Here is a 16,533-nt window from a genome sequence, read left to right on the forward strand (position 1 = left end):
CATATAATCAATACCCATTAGTCAGATCATGTCTTGCTCCCTGAAGATTCTGAAGTAAAAGAAACACTCTCAAGCAAGCAACACATACCTTGGCCTGTCAGCTACAGTTGGTTGGGTTTTGCGTAGGGGGGATGTGGGAAAGAAGGAAGAATGGACGGGGGTGAGGGAGCAATGGAACACCTGTTTGAAACAGTTTTTCTTCCCCTGTTCATTTCGTTTTGTTTTTTTACCCCTTTGGAACCAGTTTAAACCCCTTGGCTTGTTAAACACCATTCTACCGCTTTACAAAAACCCACAGTTCCTTCCTCATCTCAGAGACAACTTTTCAACAGGACTACAGTATATAAAATCAGGAGTTTCTGGGGAGGACAATGTTTGTTATTCTGTTGTAAAGTCTTTGCCTTGTGTGCCAAGCCCAATTTCAACAGTGCAAAAAAGACTTAAGAAGTGGCTGTGGGGAAGGGGGAGTGTCAAAGGCTTGCGTAGTAGCTGTCTACCCACTGAGCAAGTCCTCGCTCCACCAGCGATCGGTTTATCAACACCACCTAGAAAAGAAAGTTCCTTTGAGAGTTTTGCTCACTGCAGAAGGGGCCATTTCTCAAGCCAGCATAGGTCCTCCCTCTAAATAGTCCCAAGGCCACTGCAGGCAACAGCACAAGAACAATGGGGGTGGGGCATTTCGATAAATGTTCTGTTGGCACAGGGATAGATTTTTCAGTAACCTAAAGACACCTAAGCTTTAGTACCATGACATATAGGAGAGGAAAAGCCAACAGACAGAAGGTCCAGGAAGGTCCTTCTGACTTGACATTCTGTTGTGGGTACTGTCTTGTGCATTAGAGGATATTAGAGGATGCAGCATTGCTGGCATCTACCCACTAGTTGATACTGGCATCACCCACCCCCAACCCCCAATGTGGCAACCACAATGGTCTGCAGTCATTGCTAAATGTGCCCCTGGAGGGCAATAGTTATAGTTATATCCTCTGATTAGCTCATGAGGTGACAGTGAGAATCAGCTCCAACTTGCTCCTGCTGGCTAGTAACTTAGAAAGAAAAGGTCAGCACTTACTTCATCTCCAACCACACTCCACAGCTGAATCAGAGGAAGGCCAGTTGGACTGTAATTTGTCACCTGAAAAAAAACCAAAAGCACCAAGCATACTTAAAAGCTACCCCATGTGCCCCTCTTTCAAAGACTGTTGGTCAAGCTACCCCACGTGCCCCTCTTTCAAAGACTGTTGCCATAGGAAGGAATTCAAAGATCAATTCCATGAGCCCAGAATTGAGTGCGAGCAGAAGCAAAGCAGAAGCTAGGCATGAGGTTCCTCAGGTAGACCCAGTCCAGCCTGCCCCATCTCCCACCTATCAACCACCCACCTGAGCCAGCAGTGCTGTGTTTCCTGTCATCTCACTCATAGCTGCATCCGCTTCAGGTGAAAAGTGGTCGTCATCTTTAGAAAGAGAAGGAAAAGCAGCGGTAAGACTGACACTAAAGTGAGGCATGGTTGTCACGTACACACCGCGCATTTGCATTCCAAGTAGGTGCTGCCATGGGAACTTTATCTGAGAACCACTCCTGCCTCCCCATAACTCTAAGCAGATACACCCAGGGTCTCTGCTACATGCTCACTACCTATTGGGGGACAGAAGATCAAAGGGACAGAAATTCTGCCTGCAGGGCCTCCCTGGTGGCGCAGGGGTTAAGACGCAATTGATGAAGCTGTCCGCAGCCACTGCAACATGAGTTCAATCCCCAGCCAGGGAGCTACGCACATGGTGCGGCAGACCTCTCCTGACTCGCCGCTGCTCCCCTCAGTGTATTTCAGTCAGTCTGCCTGTTCTGTTCCCCACGCTGTCTCTGGTGAATCATTTCACCCCCCCATACCTCTGGCCTGTACCCCAGCTCCTGTATTCACAAATAAATAAATCTTAAAAAAAAAAAAAAAAAGAAAAGAAATTCTTCCTGCAGTAAAAACATCATCACCTATTTGGGGGCTGACTGGGCTGAGCACATTTATGTATTCTTCCACTGAATCAGCATGCCCTAAGAGATGCAGGCATTATCCCACTTTACAGGTAAGAACAGTCGAAGCTAACACACAGGTGACTATCAGTGTGGTCCTCACATTGCTGAGGCCTAGCTGAGCAGTGCTTTGGACCTCAAAGTCTGCCCTAGATCATGGGTGTGAAGGCTCAGTTTCGATTACGGTCTGGAAGGTACCTGTGTTAGAAGTCTCTCAAAATTGGGTAAAGTCTAAAGCAGTGGACCCAAAAGGGAGTTCCATGGACCAGCACTATTGGCATCACCTGAGAACTTGTTAGAAAAGCCAGTTCTTGGGCTTCAGTCCATACCTGTGTTTGCTTAAGTCCTCCAGGTGAGAACAAGTCTCTCAAAGAGCAAGAACTCTTAACAACTGCCCCCCAGCCCCCTGAGCCAGAGGCCCCCCACCGTTACCTGACAGGGGCATCACGCTGTCCAGAAGGACTTCTGCCCCCTGGAATGGCAGGGTCACAAAGTCAGACCTAGAAAGGCAAGAAAGGGCCAAGTTTAACACGGACTTGAAGGAGAAATCCACTGCAGGCCAACATTTCCCTCTTGCTTAGTACAATGGCACCCAAAACTCAGGATGAAGCAAAAGAGAAGTACATGTGAGTGACATGCTCCAGGCACACCCGAATGTGGGCATCCAATCCTGCTGCTAGGCTGAGCTCAGAGGGACTTCCTGCATCAAGCTCCCAAAAAGGAAGCCTGCTTTCACTGCTCTTGCTGTACGATATTTGGGAGTGCGGGGTGGGGAGTTGTTCCACACAACAGACCTTCTAGTTCAGCTTGGCTGAGGCTAGCAATGGAGTTTGTTTATATCAGACTCTTCTAAAACAGAGTAGGCAGCAGAAGGAAAAATTAACCCACGCCCCAGTCTTGGCAGACTCGGGCCAGCTACACAGAAGTCCCAGTCCTCTCATACGGCATGTGCCTCTGTCTGAGGCACGGGGACTCACCGGATTTGCCGGAGCACGTCGACTTTCACTCTTTTATAGCCACCATAGTCCACGTAGCGAATCTCCACTTCATTAGTATCCTCATAGGAGGCCACCACTTGAGCTCTCCACCAGGCGCCGTCCACGCCGGGAGCCGCACAGATGACAGTTACTGCAGGGCAGGAAGAGTGTGTGTGGACACGCCTGGCCCAAGACACCAGGGCCACCCAGTCAACACTATCTACCTCCCCACAAAGTTTGCCAGAAGCCCATCCCTCCACCATGCAGAAGTCAGCGAGGAGCCCCCAAAACTTCCCCAGAGACCAAGAGTGGATGTGGGAAATTCAGCCTTGCATATGTGCCCCCCAAAAAGTAGTCATCCAGATGTATATACTTTGAAACTGACTGAAGACCGAGACAGACAAAGACTACCTGGGATGAACCGTAACATCAAAACTCAGGGATTAGGGATTCATAGTCTCAGAGAAAGTTCTGGAAAGACGAGAACCTCTGCATGCAACTGGTCTCAGTGGCTGGTAACCTGGGCCTGTTCCAACTCTGACAACTCAGATCAAGGGCTCGTTAGAAGGAAACTCCCAGGCTTCCTCCCAGCTTTTGCTTTATGAAGGTGCTGAAAGCACACACACCCTGGGCAGCCAGTGAGGCAGAGAGTAGGTGCCCCAAGGGTCACCCACTGCACCCTGGGAGCAGCAGAGACAGGGCTGATAGAATTATAGGATGGTGTCACCCAGCAGTACCATTAGCAGCTGCCCCGGCCCAGCTGGGATAAGGGTCTACAACACATAACTGACCACACTGTGCCCTGACTCTGACACAGGGCACCAGAGCTCCTGACGCGGTTACCTCTTGGTTTCCAGTTTGGTCTTTATGCCAGGTTGAGGCAAGGTTAGGGACTCTGACAAAAAGTAAATCCATAGTCCTTCAAAATAAACCCCATACACAATAACATCAAAACATTACTTACTAATGTCTGGAACATACTTGGAAGAGGGGTGAAGTGGGGTTAAGTGAAGTATTATTACCAGGCATTCAATTCCCAGTAAGAAGTGCAACAAAGTTAATAATGACAAAGGACTGGCTCAGAAGCACAAGGAGGTTCTGTTTCTAGCTCCTGCATTGGAGCAAGTCATCTGACTTCAGAGGCTCAGTTTCCTCAGCTGCTAAACAGAGATGGCCCACCCATTATCAGGACATGCTACAAGCAGGAATCTTCTGTGGGAACCAGTATTTGCATCAGGTACTTTACATACAACGCAAAGTATCCAACCCTAATTCCTGGAACAAGGGGGTGGCAACTCCATGCAACAGATAAGTGGCAAAGCTGGGATCTAAATCCATGTGTCAAAACTCAACTCCACAGCTCCATCAGCCAATGGAAACAGTATCTTGGGCTAGCCAGGAAAATCAGCCCACAACAACTCCTCCGCAATGGCAAGAACACAGGGATTCTTTTTCCATGAAAGATGTGAGAACAGCTTCCTCCTGGTTAAGACCAACAGCAGAACAGGCCATCCACAAATCTTCTTCCCCTGATCTGGCCAGAGCCCAGGACTCCCCTCTGATCCCCTGGGGAGCACTTACTTTCCACTGGGGTAGGCAAGGTGGGGATTCCTGGCTGAGAGTAGCAGAGGTACATCTGCTGGTCCAGGCTGCGCAGTGCATGGAAGGTAGGATGTGTGTGCTGCTGCACAAACAGGTGCCCGGCGTTGACCTGGTTGACCACAATCACCTCCACAGTGATGCCATCGGGTAGCATGAGCTATGGAAGAAGGGGAAGGGCGGCAGGCGCTGCAGCAATCCTTCTCATGTTTGCCATAGCCCTGGGGTCCCAGGGCCAACACTCTGGACTGGCACATCTTTGAAAAGAACATGGCTACCCAAAGCAGTATGGCACCCAGATGACAGAGGTTCAGGGAAAGCTACTTTAATGGTGTGAAGTGCTTGATGCCACTGTGGCCCTTGTTCTGCAACCGCGCCAATACCCACTAAAGGTGGCCTCACCACAGGCCTGGCAGGCGCCCAAAAGCCAGGTGTGAACACGGTGCTGGGCCTCCAGCATGCCTGGGTAGGGTGATCCCCAGAGCTTCCCCTCCCTCCCACTTCTCTTGATGTGTCTACTAAGTCCCATCAAAGGCAAAGGGGAATGAGGTAGTCACTGAGAATGAGGTACCCAAGAAAAAGAGGCTCAGACCCCTCAGCCAGCTCCTTTGGGTCTGCAGGTGACCACAGGAACTATGGTTTGACAACAATTCTCTATCCCGCCTCCCCACCAGCAACCACTGGCCAGAAGTCAGGTCCCACTGTCAAGGCAGATGCACTACATTCACAATTGGCTTCTGTGAGTCCCTGCCTAGTGCTGCGGTGAGACTACCTCTACTGGTTACTGGTGTTACTGCAGGACACAAATGCCATAATGGCAACAAACTTTGGACCATTCAAGTAGTTTTCCCTGAATTCAATTAAAAGTAAAGGATGAGGGGCCTCCCTGGTGGTGCAAGGGGTTAAGTCTCAGCACTATAAAGCTATCAGCAGCCATTGTGGCATGAGTTCAATCTCTGGCCAGGGACTACCCACATGGCACAGCAGACCTCTCCTGTCTCGCCCGCTGCTCCCCACAGCAGAGTATCTCAGTGGATCCGCCTGTTCTGCTCCCCATTCTGTCTCTGGTGAATCCTCTCATCAGCCCCCCTGCACCTCTGGCCTCACCCCAGCTCTTGTATGTATAAATAAATGGAATAAATCTTTTATTTTTTTTTTTTTTTTTAAAAGGGTGAGTCTGTGGCTAAACCTCCAGGGGAAAAAAAAACCTCTATGATTTAGAAAATAAGAATAGTGTGCTTCAGCCCATTCCCAAATAGCCACAGGAAAGGAAAGGGATGGCATCCCTTCCCCCAAGGAATAGGGGTGGAAGAGGGGAAGACACAACCATGAAGTCCTAAACAAAGCCAGGGAGGCAATTCTTTTGAAGCAGCACATTCAACTCACGTGTGAAATGCAGCTGTTTCTGGACAACAGAAGACTACATTTCTACTCCCAGTGACAAAAGGGTCAACTAGGGTCGGAGGCACACTACAGGATAACTAACTGACCCCAGAACAGAGGGACTCCACTCCAAGATGTCAGCTAACTCCAGGGCAACCTCCACCTGGCTTCCTATGACTGGTGGTGGTGGAGGAGGAGGGAGTTTGTGTTCTTTCACAATCTAGGAAGAGGGAAGGAAGGGGGAAAAGAACCCTTCACAAAGGCCACCCCTAGACCAAACCGAACTAGGAGGAAGGAACACAAGTCCACCTAGACTTGGTGTCAGGCTGTGACTCTAGTCCAGGAACTAGCTTGGAGTGCCTAGCTAATCTGAACACACCCAGTCTCCTGGATGAACTATTAATTCTTTCTAGCAAATGGCTTAAAAACACAAACAGTGCCCAGGAGACACGTTTAGGGGAAGAGCAGTCCTTCTAAGTGCTTCCTTCCAGCACACCAGCCCTCAGGGGATGTAGGCTAGAAGCAGAACAGACCAATGGAGACCAGAGGTAAGAGCACACAGACTTCAATGTGCTCCTGGCTTTCTTAGCTGATGGTCTTAGGAATTTCTGGTTTGGGAGACAAGGGTATAAAAAGTCCTGGTCCCCCTGGTGTATGCTCACCCAGGAAGTCATCGGAAGAGAAGGCAATGCCAATGAAGGCAGCGGAGGGGCGTAGATATTGGTGAGGTTCAGTTCCTTGAACTTCTTCCCAATCAAGTTCAGCGCTTTGTCTACATGATGCTGAGAGCCTAAATGGGGAGGTTCAGGAAGCAGGAGAGAGCAGGACACACAGTTACTATGGGTAAGACAGAGCAAACAAACTCAGGCACGCACCCCTACAGGAATTCTATAGTGCATCATTAAGGTGCTAAAACTCTATGCTTGTCTTAGGAAGAAAAGCGTCTAAAGTTTTTTGACCCTTCAAACGATACCTCTTCCAATGTTATCCATGATTTGAATATAAAAGGAAGATTGGGAAAGGCCTGGTCCTCATCAATTAGAGAGGAATCACACTTCTGTTCTGTGAGGGAGCCCCTGTGGTGTGTACTATAAACCCAGGACCCTGGGCCTCTACCCTCACACCACACCCCCAATCTGAGTGCAGGACCAGCATTTCCTCTAAGCACCTTAACTGGAAGATGAGGACTGAGAAGAAAACACTCAATGCTCCCTTGGGACAAGCACAGGATTTCCTATTCCAATACATACTCCAAAAGGGTAGCAATTAGGGCTCCAATGCTTCCATTTACTTACATTTCAAATAAGAAAGTTAAACACAGCACAGCAACTGCCACTGACCTTCTATGTGGCAGATCTGAATGTTCTGGGTATAAGGCAGGGTTGAGATGTAGATCTTGGCACCAGATGTTTGCTTCAGAAAACTCACATACCGCCCCTGCTTGCCAATGAGCCGACCGACTAGGTGCTGAGAGAGAAGGGGAAAAGGAGGGTTAGCTAATTAGTTAACAGAAAAGCAATTCCCTACACTCCCAAAGACCTACCTTTACAAGGCCGAGCTCAAACATTAAGCATTCATCTGCCAAGCATTGTTCTAAGCACTTGCATTTAACTCATAGTACCTATGAATTGGATTACTTTATTCCCATTTTACTCCCATTAGGTGAGTAAATAAACCCAGGCACTAAGTAATTCACCCAAGGGTCACACAGCTACTAAGCAGTTGAACTAGGCAGTCTGACTCCAGGGCTCAGGAGCTCCCATTTCATTCCACAGTTTGGTCCAAATCCAGAAAGCTGCAAAGCAGGGTCTTCTCCCAAATGTACACTATGAGTTGATTTCCGACTCTCTCCTCCCACCTCTTCAGGCCTAGTTGGTATGGACATAAAGAATTCGATTTGAGGGCCTCCCTGGTGGCGAAGGGGTTAAAGACAGCACTATCAAGCTATTGACAACCACTGCAGCATGAGCTCAATCTCCAGCCGGCCAGAGACTACCCACATGGTGCAGCAGGCCTCTCCTATCTCTCCTGCTGCTCCCCTCAGCAGTGTATTTCAGTAGACCTGCCTGTTCTGCTCCCCACTCTGTTTCTGGTGAATCCTCTCACCCCCCACACCTCTGGCCTATACCCCTATTTTTGTATGCATAAATAAATAAATCTTTAAAAAAAAAAAAAAAGAACTTGATTTGAAAACAAAAGTCTAAGAAAGAACCTGTGGACTTCTGCTGCCAATGGACAGCCTTCAGAGCATGAGGCTGGCAGAAGTTCAAGGCAGATATAAGAAGCCAAACTTTGCCACAATATAAGACAAACTCTAAAATAAGTCCAAACGACCCTATCTCAGCAGTTACTAGGGACTTGGTCCCTTTGCACCCAGAGTTGCCTGGCTGTTGCCCTTTGCAAGCACTGAAGGAGGAGGCAGGACTGCTATCAGGGTCACTGGGGGAGAAAGCAATTGAGGGAGCCAGCAACCTGGGGTCAGAGCAGCCCGCCTGACCCAGAGTTTAAACCAAGCCAAGTCTCCACCTCCGCAGGGAGCTAAGTGCCCCAAGAGAATGCAGTAGGCCAATTATTTCTAAGCCTCAGAGATAAACATCAAGATCAAGCTAATAAGTTGTAAGTTATATCAGCAAGAAGTAAGAAACCACTGAAGCACCCTGGAATTGGGGACTAGTGAAGTAAATTGACATTCACACAATGAATAATGCAGTTAAAATTACATTTTCAAATAATAATACAGGAAAATTAAATTGTTAAATATTTAAAAGCATTAATTAAAGCAACATAATCTCAGTTTTGTTTAAAAACCACAGGGTGCAAGACAAGAAGGAAATAAAAGTCTTCTCAGTCATTCTCTAGGGTAGGATTACAGCCGATTTTTATTTTCTTCATGCATTTCTATACTTCAAAAGACTTCTAAAATATGGATTTATGCTGTGCTCAATTACAAAATACACTCTGCATGGGAGAGCTTGTGCAGAGCACAGTGAAGTAATTCCTGGTTGGCCCATGTCCTCAATTTGGTTTTTCGCTAGCATCCATGAACAGATCTGAGGTTCAGCACACACAAGGAAAGCCAAAGGGAGACAAGTAAGCCTGTGAATTTGAAGAGGACAGGAATAGGACGCTCCCGAAGGCAATGGTGGAATTTTCAGGAACCTCTCCGAACAGTGGCAACGTGTAGCTTTCCCTTTCCCTCTTGCCTCTGGCTCACTCAAACTTCTTCTGCTGGGTCCCCTCCCCCAAAGCCCAATGCCCTGGGCCCAAAGGGACCTTCAAGCTTACAATCCTTACCTTCGGTACCTCAATCTCCCAGATGATGAGGTCGACCTTCTTAGGATTGGCGCCTGCCTGGGCATTCTGGAAACTGTCAGTTTTCCTGGGGCCACAGCAGCCATCCACTGAATCCATGCTGTTCCCGTCTGAACCTGCAGGGGAGGAAGCAGCGTGCACAGATAGAGACACTGGCTCAGAACAGTTAACACAGAACTTCTAAACTGGCATTCCCAGGAGGCCCCCGCCCCACGCCCCCTCCTCAAGCTTGGCAGGTGAATGTCAACTTGCAGTCTAGAAAGCTCAGAACAACCCCAATGAAAGGATGACTGGGGGTGTAGATACAACTAATTTTAGCCTGTCATTTACAGTCCCACTGGCTTAATTGGCAGCCGCACCCAGCCACAGCTGCTGGAGCAGAGACAAGTGGTGAACTGGGAAGAAACAGAGGCTGGCCCAGGAAGAGAAGTCCACATAGCGGGGTGAGGGGTGGGCCAACAGGTCCACATGGTCCCAGGAGCTGGTTATTGGGGGCAGGTCTCTACGGAGACCAACCTGTCACAACTGATCCATACCCTCCCAACTATGCCAGCCCCTCAGATGAAGGGTTTCTAATTCCCAAGGCCCCAGGCCTGGGCCCACAGGCTGTAGGCAGGTTTCAGTAAAGCAGAGCTAGATAGAGCCCTCCCTCACTGGCTTGTCTAAGGGGCCCATTCTTATCCCTAATACAGGGCCCAATGGACTGCGCATGGAAGACGGAGGGCCTCTCTTCACTCTGCTTAGGTCCAACTTTTGCAGCTGAATGCACTTCTGAGCTAGTGGCAGGTCTTTAACTGCCTAGTCTAAACTGAGCTAAAGTTCATCCCTAAGAGGACAAGCAGGCAACAGGCTTCTGGCATGGACCTGAGCTAGCCACTCTCACTAAAGAATATGTCAAGGAGACCATCACAGAAAACAGGGATCTAGACCAGCTTAAGGGAAGTGGTTCTGACTTAAATATGGACCATTCATTGCAGAAATTGATCACTCCTGAGATTCTAATAATTAGCTTATTTTCTAAATGGTTTCTCAAAATTCTGGGCCTAATCCTTTGCTGAACAATTCATATACCTTGTGGATACAGAGGTATATGGCTTAATGGAGCCCTAATTACAGCGAAGGAAAAGTCACTTTCAAAGCAACCTCTTACTCTCAACATGAGGGGCCCCAAGCTCTGCCCCACAGAATGGGACTGGCCATTATTTATCACCCTTATGTCACCCAGGAGTGGCTCAGACCACACTCAAAACAAGCTGCACTCCAAGGTCATCTCACTCCCTCAGCCAGTGGTCACTGGCCCTCCTACTAAGCTCCAACTTCCTCACACACAAGCAGGCTAACTTACGAATGCTTGCAGACAGGAGCCTGGTGCTCATACACCAAGAGCTCTGGTGAGTGGTACTCCTAGGCTTCAAGCTGCCGTCCCTGCACCTTTCCCCTGTCACCAGGACTTAGTCACAGCCTTCTTTGAAAGGCCTAAACCCAGCAGCCTTCAATACATCGGAGTAGCTACTATCAGTTTAGAGCTGGCATGCTGAGAGACAGCGGACAGGGAAATTCCTTTATTCTTTGGGGGGAAAAAAAAATTTACGAAGCACCCTCCCCCACCTTTCCCCTAATACTTTTACATCCCCAAAGTTAGGCTGCATCTTGCTGTCTCTAGTCTTGCATAATCATCAACAGCAGCACTTTTAAAAAAATCTTTTAGAGATACATAAAGCAGTAGTATCTTAGTTGACAAAATGTAGCGTAAGGTACACACCAGATGCTGGCTGAAAGTAGTAGAACTCCCCAGAAAGATTCCCAACCTTCCTGGAGCAGATATGGCAGGGGCAAGGCTCCAGGACCCACACAGGGACTCCGTGGCATCTTTCCATAAGATAAATGAAAATACCCCAGGGTAGCTGCAAAGGCAGCGTCAGGAGCTGCTGACCTGTAAGTTAGCGGTCTGAACTGTCTACGCTGGGGTCAGCACTCGAAAAACCCAGTGGACACTTCGTTACAAAAGTGCCCCTCTTTCCCAGGGGGGTGGAACTGCAGCTGCACAGAAAGAAAGTGGCTGAGGCTCTCTGCGAAGGAATAGGTGACAGCAACAACTCAGGAAAGCACGGGCCTCCCACAAGTATTCAAAGCTGTGGCCATTCTCTGGGCACTTACCCGGTAAGAGCTTCTGGAGAAGGAAAGCAGGTGAAGACATGGGAACAAGCACATGATTAAAAGGAAATAAACCATTAAAAAGCTCACACTCATTCTTGGAATTCAAGGGAATTAAAGCTAAGGAGGCCTCTCCATTTTAAAGAATTATTAAGAGGTTAGTACTTAAAGGAGAGAAAAAAGCACACCGGTTACCCAGTGACTCCAACTTTAAGCTGGTTCCTTCAGAAGGACTAGGGAGGGTCATCGGCTGCTGAACCAAGTTCCAGGTCCCATAGCTTTGGGGTTCAGGACAACCTAAGTTCTCAGTTACCCACCAGCTCTATGCTGTAGCCCGGCTTTCTGCAGGCCAGTTGGGACACAGACTTGAAGAGCACCGTCACTGCAGAAGTAGCAGCAGTGGGAGAAGACCGCAGTCCTTCCCTACCAATAAAGGGAGACCACTCCTCCCCAGTCCTCTAAAGGAGGAACATCCAAGGCCCTCCTACCTCCCGAATGATCTGCTTCCGCATCCATGGTCCATCCATCCTCAGTCCCCAAGTCTGACAACTCCTCCTTCAGCACCCCATTGCTGAAGAGCACAGTACTTTCTGGCAGTGGTGGAGTGCTAGCCTTGTCGCCAGGGCTGGAGTTGGTCTCTGCACAAGAGTCTTCGAGCCCTGAAGTGCTGATGGAGTCTGAGCACTGCCCAGAGGACGACACTGAAGGGGCACCCTGGCTGTTTTCAGAGATACAGGGGACATGGCCAGCATCTTCCACCGGGACACTTGCCTCATCAAGCGACTCTCCGAGGGGAGTGGCTGGTGATGGGCAGGGGGCCAGGGAGATGTGGTGCACAGAGTTCTTTGGCTTCCCATTCTTTGTGGGGCTGGACAGAGGGCTGGTCAGGCAGCTCACGTAGGTCTTTGGTGGTGGTAGGTCCTCTGCCGGCTGGCCTAGAGCGCGGAGGGGAGCATCTGATGGGCCCACGGTTGCTTCCACTGTGGCTGGAGTGGGCTCCGTGGCATCTTGCCCCATGGCAGTTTTCTGGCTGGCTGGGGCACAGCTCTCCTCCTTCTGCCCTTGGACCTGACCAGCTGAGGCTTGACACATTCTACCTGCAATCTTGCCCATTGTGGTGGCCAGCACCTCTTCGGTCGCTTCCAAGATCACTTTAGAGATTATCTGCAAAGCAGCCTGCTCAATCTCCTCGTTTTTACCTGAGGTCTCTTCTTTGTCCTCTTCTCCTGTGACTTCTCCATCCCTGGCTTTATCGCCTCTGGCCTGGGGAGCCGACATGTCATCATCCTTCTCCAGCGCTGCGTGAGCCAACTCAACGAAGCTACTCAACTTCTCTGCTTTGTGCTCTTCCATCTGGGGTGGGCTGCTTTTCCCTTTCTCTCCCTTTCCTCCCAAGGGAGCCAAGCTGGGTACCTTGCTGTTCTGCAATTCAGAGCCATGCTGCCGGGACAGCATACCTTCTTCCATCACATTTTCTCCTAGAACTGCATCGCCAGTTCCTTCGGCACCACCTGTCTCTCGTGCCTTCTCCCCAGGGCCATGCTTCTCTGTGGGGGCTGCAGACAGGCCTTGCTGGCCCTGACCTGGCATCCTGTTCAATATTAACTCTCGTTTACATACCTCAACTGCTTCATGGGGGAACGGAACACCCTTTTGGGATGCAAGGGGACACTCTGGAGGAATAGACCTGGCTTCATCACCTGTCAGGGCTAGTTCCACCTTTACACTGTCATCTTTACGTGCTCCTGGTCGAAATCTCATGTCCATGCTGTTAGGAAGGTTGCCTGAGGATTCTGATCTCCGAAAGGGTGGCTGTGGCCGCAGCAAGACTGGGGGCTCCACAGAAGGCTTGCTCACAGTGGACAGCTCCTTTTCTAGTGGCTGCTTGATGCTAGAGGGCATGGACACTACTCCAGGACAGGTCTCTTCCATGGGATGTGGTTCCACGATGGCAGGATTGGCCCTCAGCTCCACGGTGCTGGCCTCTACCTGTTTGTCATGGCTGCTGACATGTTCTTTTTTACGAGAGAAAAACCACCACCAGCCGAGGAGTGCCAGCATTCCAGGCAATGCCAAGGGGAAAAGTGAACGGAATTGGATGGCCATCCTGGAGGCTTGAAGTAATTAAACCTGGGAAAGCAGAGGAGAGAAGGGATACTATGAAAGCCAGGTAAGAGAATCCTGATGCAGCTGTACAGGAAACATAATAGGTCATAGCAGAGATGTCTGCTCTCCCTTTCCCTGCCTTAAAATGCACAGCCCTACCCCCTTCACTCTGGGTGATCCACTGGAGGTGGGTATGCATAGACACCTCTGCTTTTCTGCTCCCCCATCCACACATACTCCCTTGAAACTAGCTGAGTCTTTTCTTGAATTCAATCCCCTTGATTTCAAATTCTCCCTATGTCCACTGCCCCTATACCACTCGCCCTCACTTCCACCAAGAGGCTAGTCATGTTTAACATTTTAGTTCTGTAAACCCAGAGTTCTTATTTATTCAGGTGTTGCTGGAACATTTTTAAATGTCCTTGGATGACACATGTACAAGTCCCTCACATATATTCATAAAATCATGAGTCAATGGAACAGCAGTTACACACAAACAGCCCAAACAACACATTTCAAAAAGCATGAGGGTGAGAAAACAACAAAATAACCACAATGGCATGAAGATACAGATCATACTTGGAGAATTCAGGTGTTTAGTGGGGTCAATGAGGGTTCTGCAGAGTCTGAAACTTAACCAGCAGGCAACAGAGAATCAGTCTGTTGGAAGTCTGCAAGGAATGTGTATACACACACACCTGTTTCAGGTGATTCTGGGAGCAGTATGAATAGTAAACTAAGTGAAAGAAATCTGGAGACATAAGTTAGATCCAGGCAAGGAAAAATAATAAAGGCCTAAAAGAAGCTAACAGACATGTAATGGAGATAGGAAACTCAGTTTTCCTCATCCATAAAATCAGGACGCATCTCAAGGATGGTTGGTATAAGGTTAGTTGCAATATATATTAAGTATTTTGCAAAGCAAGGTTAGCTCTCATTAGAGGCCTATGGCAGATGTATTCTCAAATGCTTATCTTTCTCCCATGGCAGAAAATTTTATTGTCTGCAAAAATTAGGAGTCTTAAAACTAAAGCTCCTCCACTGATGTAGTAGGGAAATATATCTTAATTTGGGTTTACGCACTGTGCAAAGATTAATGTAAATATCTTAACAACTCTTCTCGGTTTCATTTATTTTGTGCTCTCTAGTAAAATCAGACCGTACAGTTCCCTGGTGGTTCTAATGTTCAGCTGAAGTTGGGAACCCCCCTACCCCTCTACCCCCGGGGTCTTGCTTCTCGAAGTGCAGTCTATAGACCAGAAGCACTGAGCATCACCTGGGAACCTGCTGGAAATACAGCATCTCAGTCCAACTGTTACGGAGCAACCCTGATATAAAACGGGTTGCCTGGCTGTGGGTCCTCACCCGCGCGCTTACAAGGGACTTATTAATACTCCACTACAGGCACACACAAAAGGTTAATAAAAGGTTTATTTACAAGGGAAAGGGAAATGAGGAAATGTACAACTCAGGAAGAAAATAGGGTATAAAGTCTTTAATACATCCTACGCGATCCACCGACCTGGAAACCCCAAAGGCACTCTGAGAGCTGCCTGAGCTGCAAGCTGGCGGCGAGCCAAAAAAAAAAAAGGGAAAACCCCCCAAAGCCCATGTGTCTGGTTTTATACCAAACCTGGCTGCTTAACTCCACCTTCAGGTTCCAGCAACCTTCCCTTTGGTGGTGATGGGATTTGTAGTTCCCAGTTGTCTGGATGGCTTTGGTCTGGAGTGGGGGTGGAGTCCACAAGGCCTGTATGGAATTAGCTTTAGGACATCCTTTTCCCCTAACACTACCTCAGACTTACTGAGTAAGATAAAGGAGGACTGATGAGCACATTGGTCTATGAAGGTGTGCTACAAAGAGTTTTGCCCCCAAAGTGATGAGAGTAAAGGGAGCGGTAGGGAGGAGGTCATCTCCAGAAAAGACCCTCTATCTTAAAGATAAACCTTCTCACTAATATTTGAAGAGGAAGCAATGGATCAAAAGGCACAAAGCTGACCTAATCAGTGGCTAGGTTTCAAAAGACTTTGCATCAATCCTTCCACGTAGAAAGCATCAATGGTGTACATTATAACTTCAGATTCAAACACAGAACCTGACCAGATGCTTTCCCCAACATCACCTAATCCTCAATCACATGGTATGGAATGTATTTCCCTCTTAAAGGTCAAAATAACTCAAGGTTGAAAAAAGCCAGGGGATTGGTAATCAAATTATATGCCGGACCTCCCCGGTGGCGCAGCGGTTGGGCGCTGGGTTGCGAAGCTGCCCGCGGCCTCTGCGGCTCTGGTTCGATCCCCGGCTGCTCCCCGGCCACCAGAGGAGGGTCCCACATGGCGCGCAGACCTCTCCTGCCGCCCGCTGCTCCCCTCAGCAGTGTACTTCGGTCCTTCTGCCTGCTCTGCTCCCCGCTCTGGTGAATTCTCTCACCCTCCTGTGCTTCTGACTGTACCCAGTGCTTGTACAAATAAATAAATAAATAAATAAATATTTAAAAAAAAAATTATATGCCACATTAAATACAGAACCCATTAATTAGTGGGTCTGTGAGGGAAGATAGATTCTATGGCCCAAGTTAAGGGAGATCAAGTTGTTCTTAAAACTTTAAGACCATACCCATCCTCTGATCCAGAAACGCTATACTGGGAATCTTTTCTTCAACAAACACAACTCCCCATAAGCAGGAGGCTCCTGTAAGAATGGCCTCTGGGGGGCCTCCCTGGTGGCGCAGCGGTTGAGCGCTGGGTTGCGAAGCTGCCCGCGGCCTCTGTAGCGCCGGTTCGATCCCCGGCCACCAGAGGAGGGTCCCACATGGCGCGCAGACCTCTCCTGCCGCCCGCTGCTCCCCTCAGCAGTGTACTTCGGTCCTTCTGCCTGCTCTGCTCCCCGCTCTGGCTCTGGTGAATTCTCTCACCCTCCCGTGCTTCTGACTGTGCCCAGTGCATGTATAAACAAAACAAACAAATAAATAAATA

The 16,533-nt window shown here is 48.8% G+C and overlaps 1 protein-coding gene across 1 annotated transcript; it reads right to left on the reverse strand.

Moving 5' to 3' along the window:
* Window positions 1–470: 470 nt before the first annotated feature.
* Window positions 471–13,557, reverse strand: AKAP1 (A-kinase anchoring protein 1; the record flags this gene model as incomplete). The annotated part of the gene is made up of 10 exons (XM_084238831.1): window positions 471–545; window positions 1,073–1,135; window positions 1,381–1,454; window positions 2,459–2,526; window positions 3,004–3,154; window positions 4,585–4,762; window positions 6,648–6,775; window positions 7,326–7,452; window positions 9,280–9,413; window positions 11,940–13,557. The coding sequence occupies 10 exons, from the start codon at window positions 13,555–13,557 to the stop codon at window positions 471–473; spliced, it is 2,616 nt and encodes an 871-aa protein (XP_084094957.1).
* Window positions 13,558–16,533: the final 2,976 nt, after the last annotated feature.

The sequence above is a fragment of the Talpa europaea genome (genome assembly GCF_964194135.1).
Source record: "Talpa europaea genome assembly, chromosome: 7".
Lineage (NCBI taxonomy): Eukaryota > Metazoa > Chordata > Mammalia > Eulipotyphla > Talpidae > Talpa > Talpa europaea.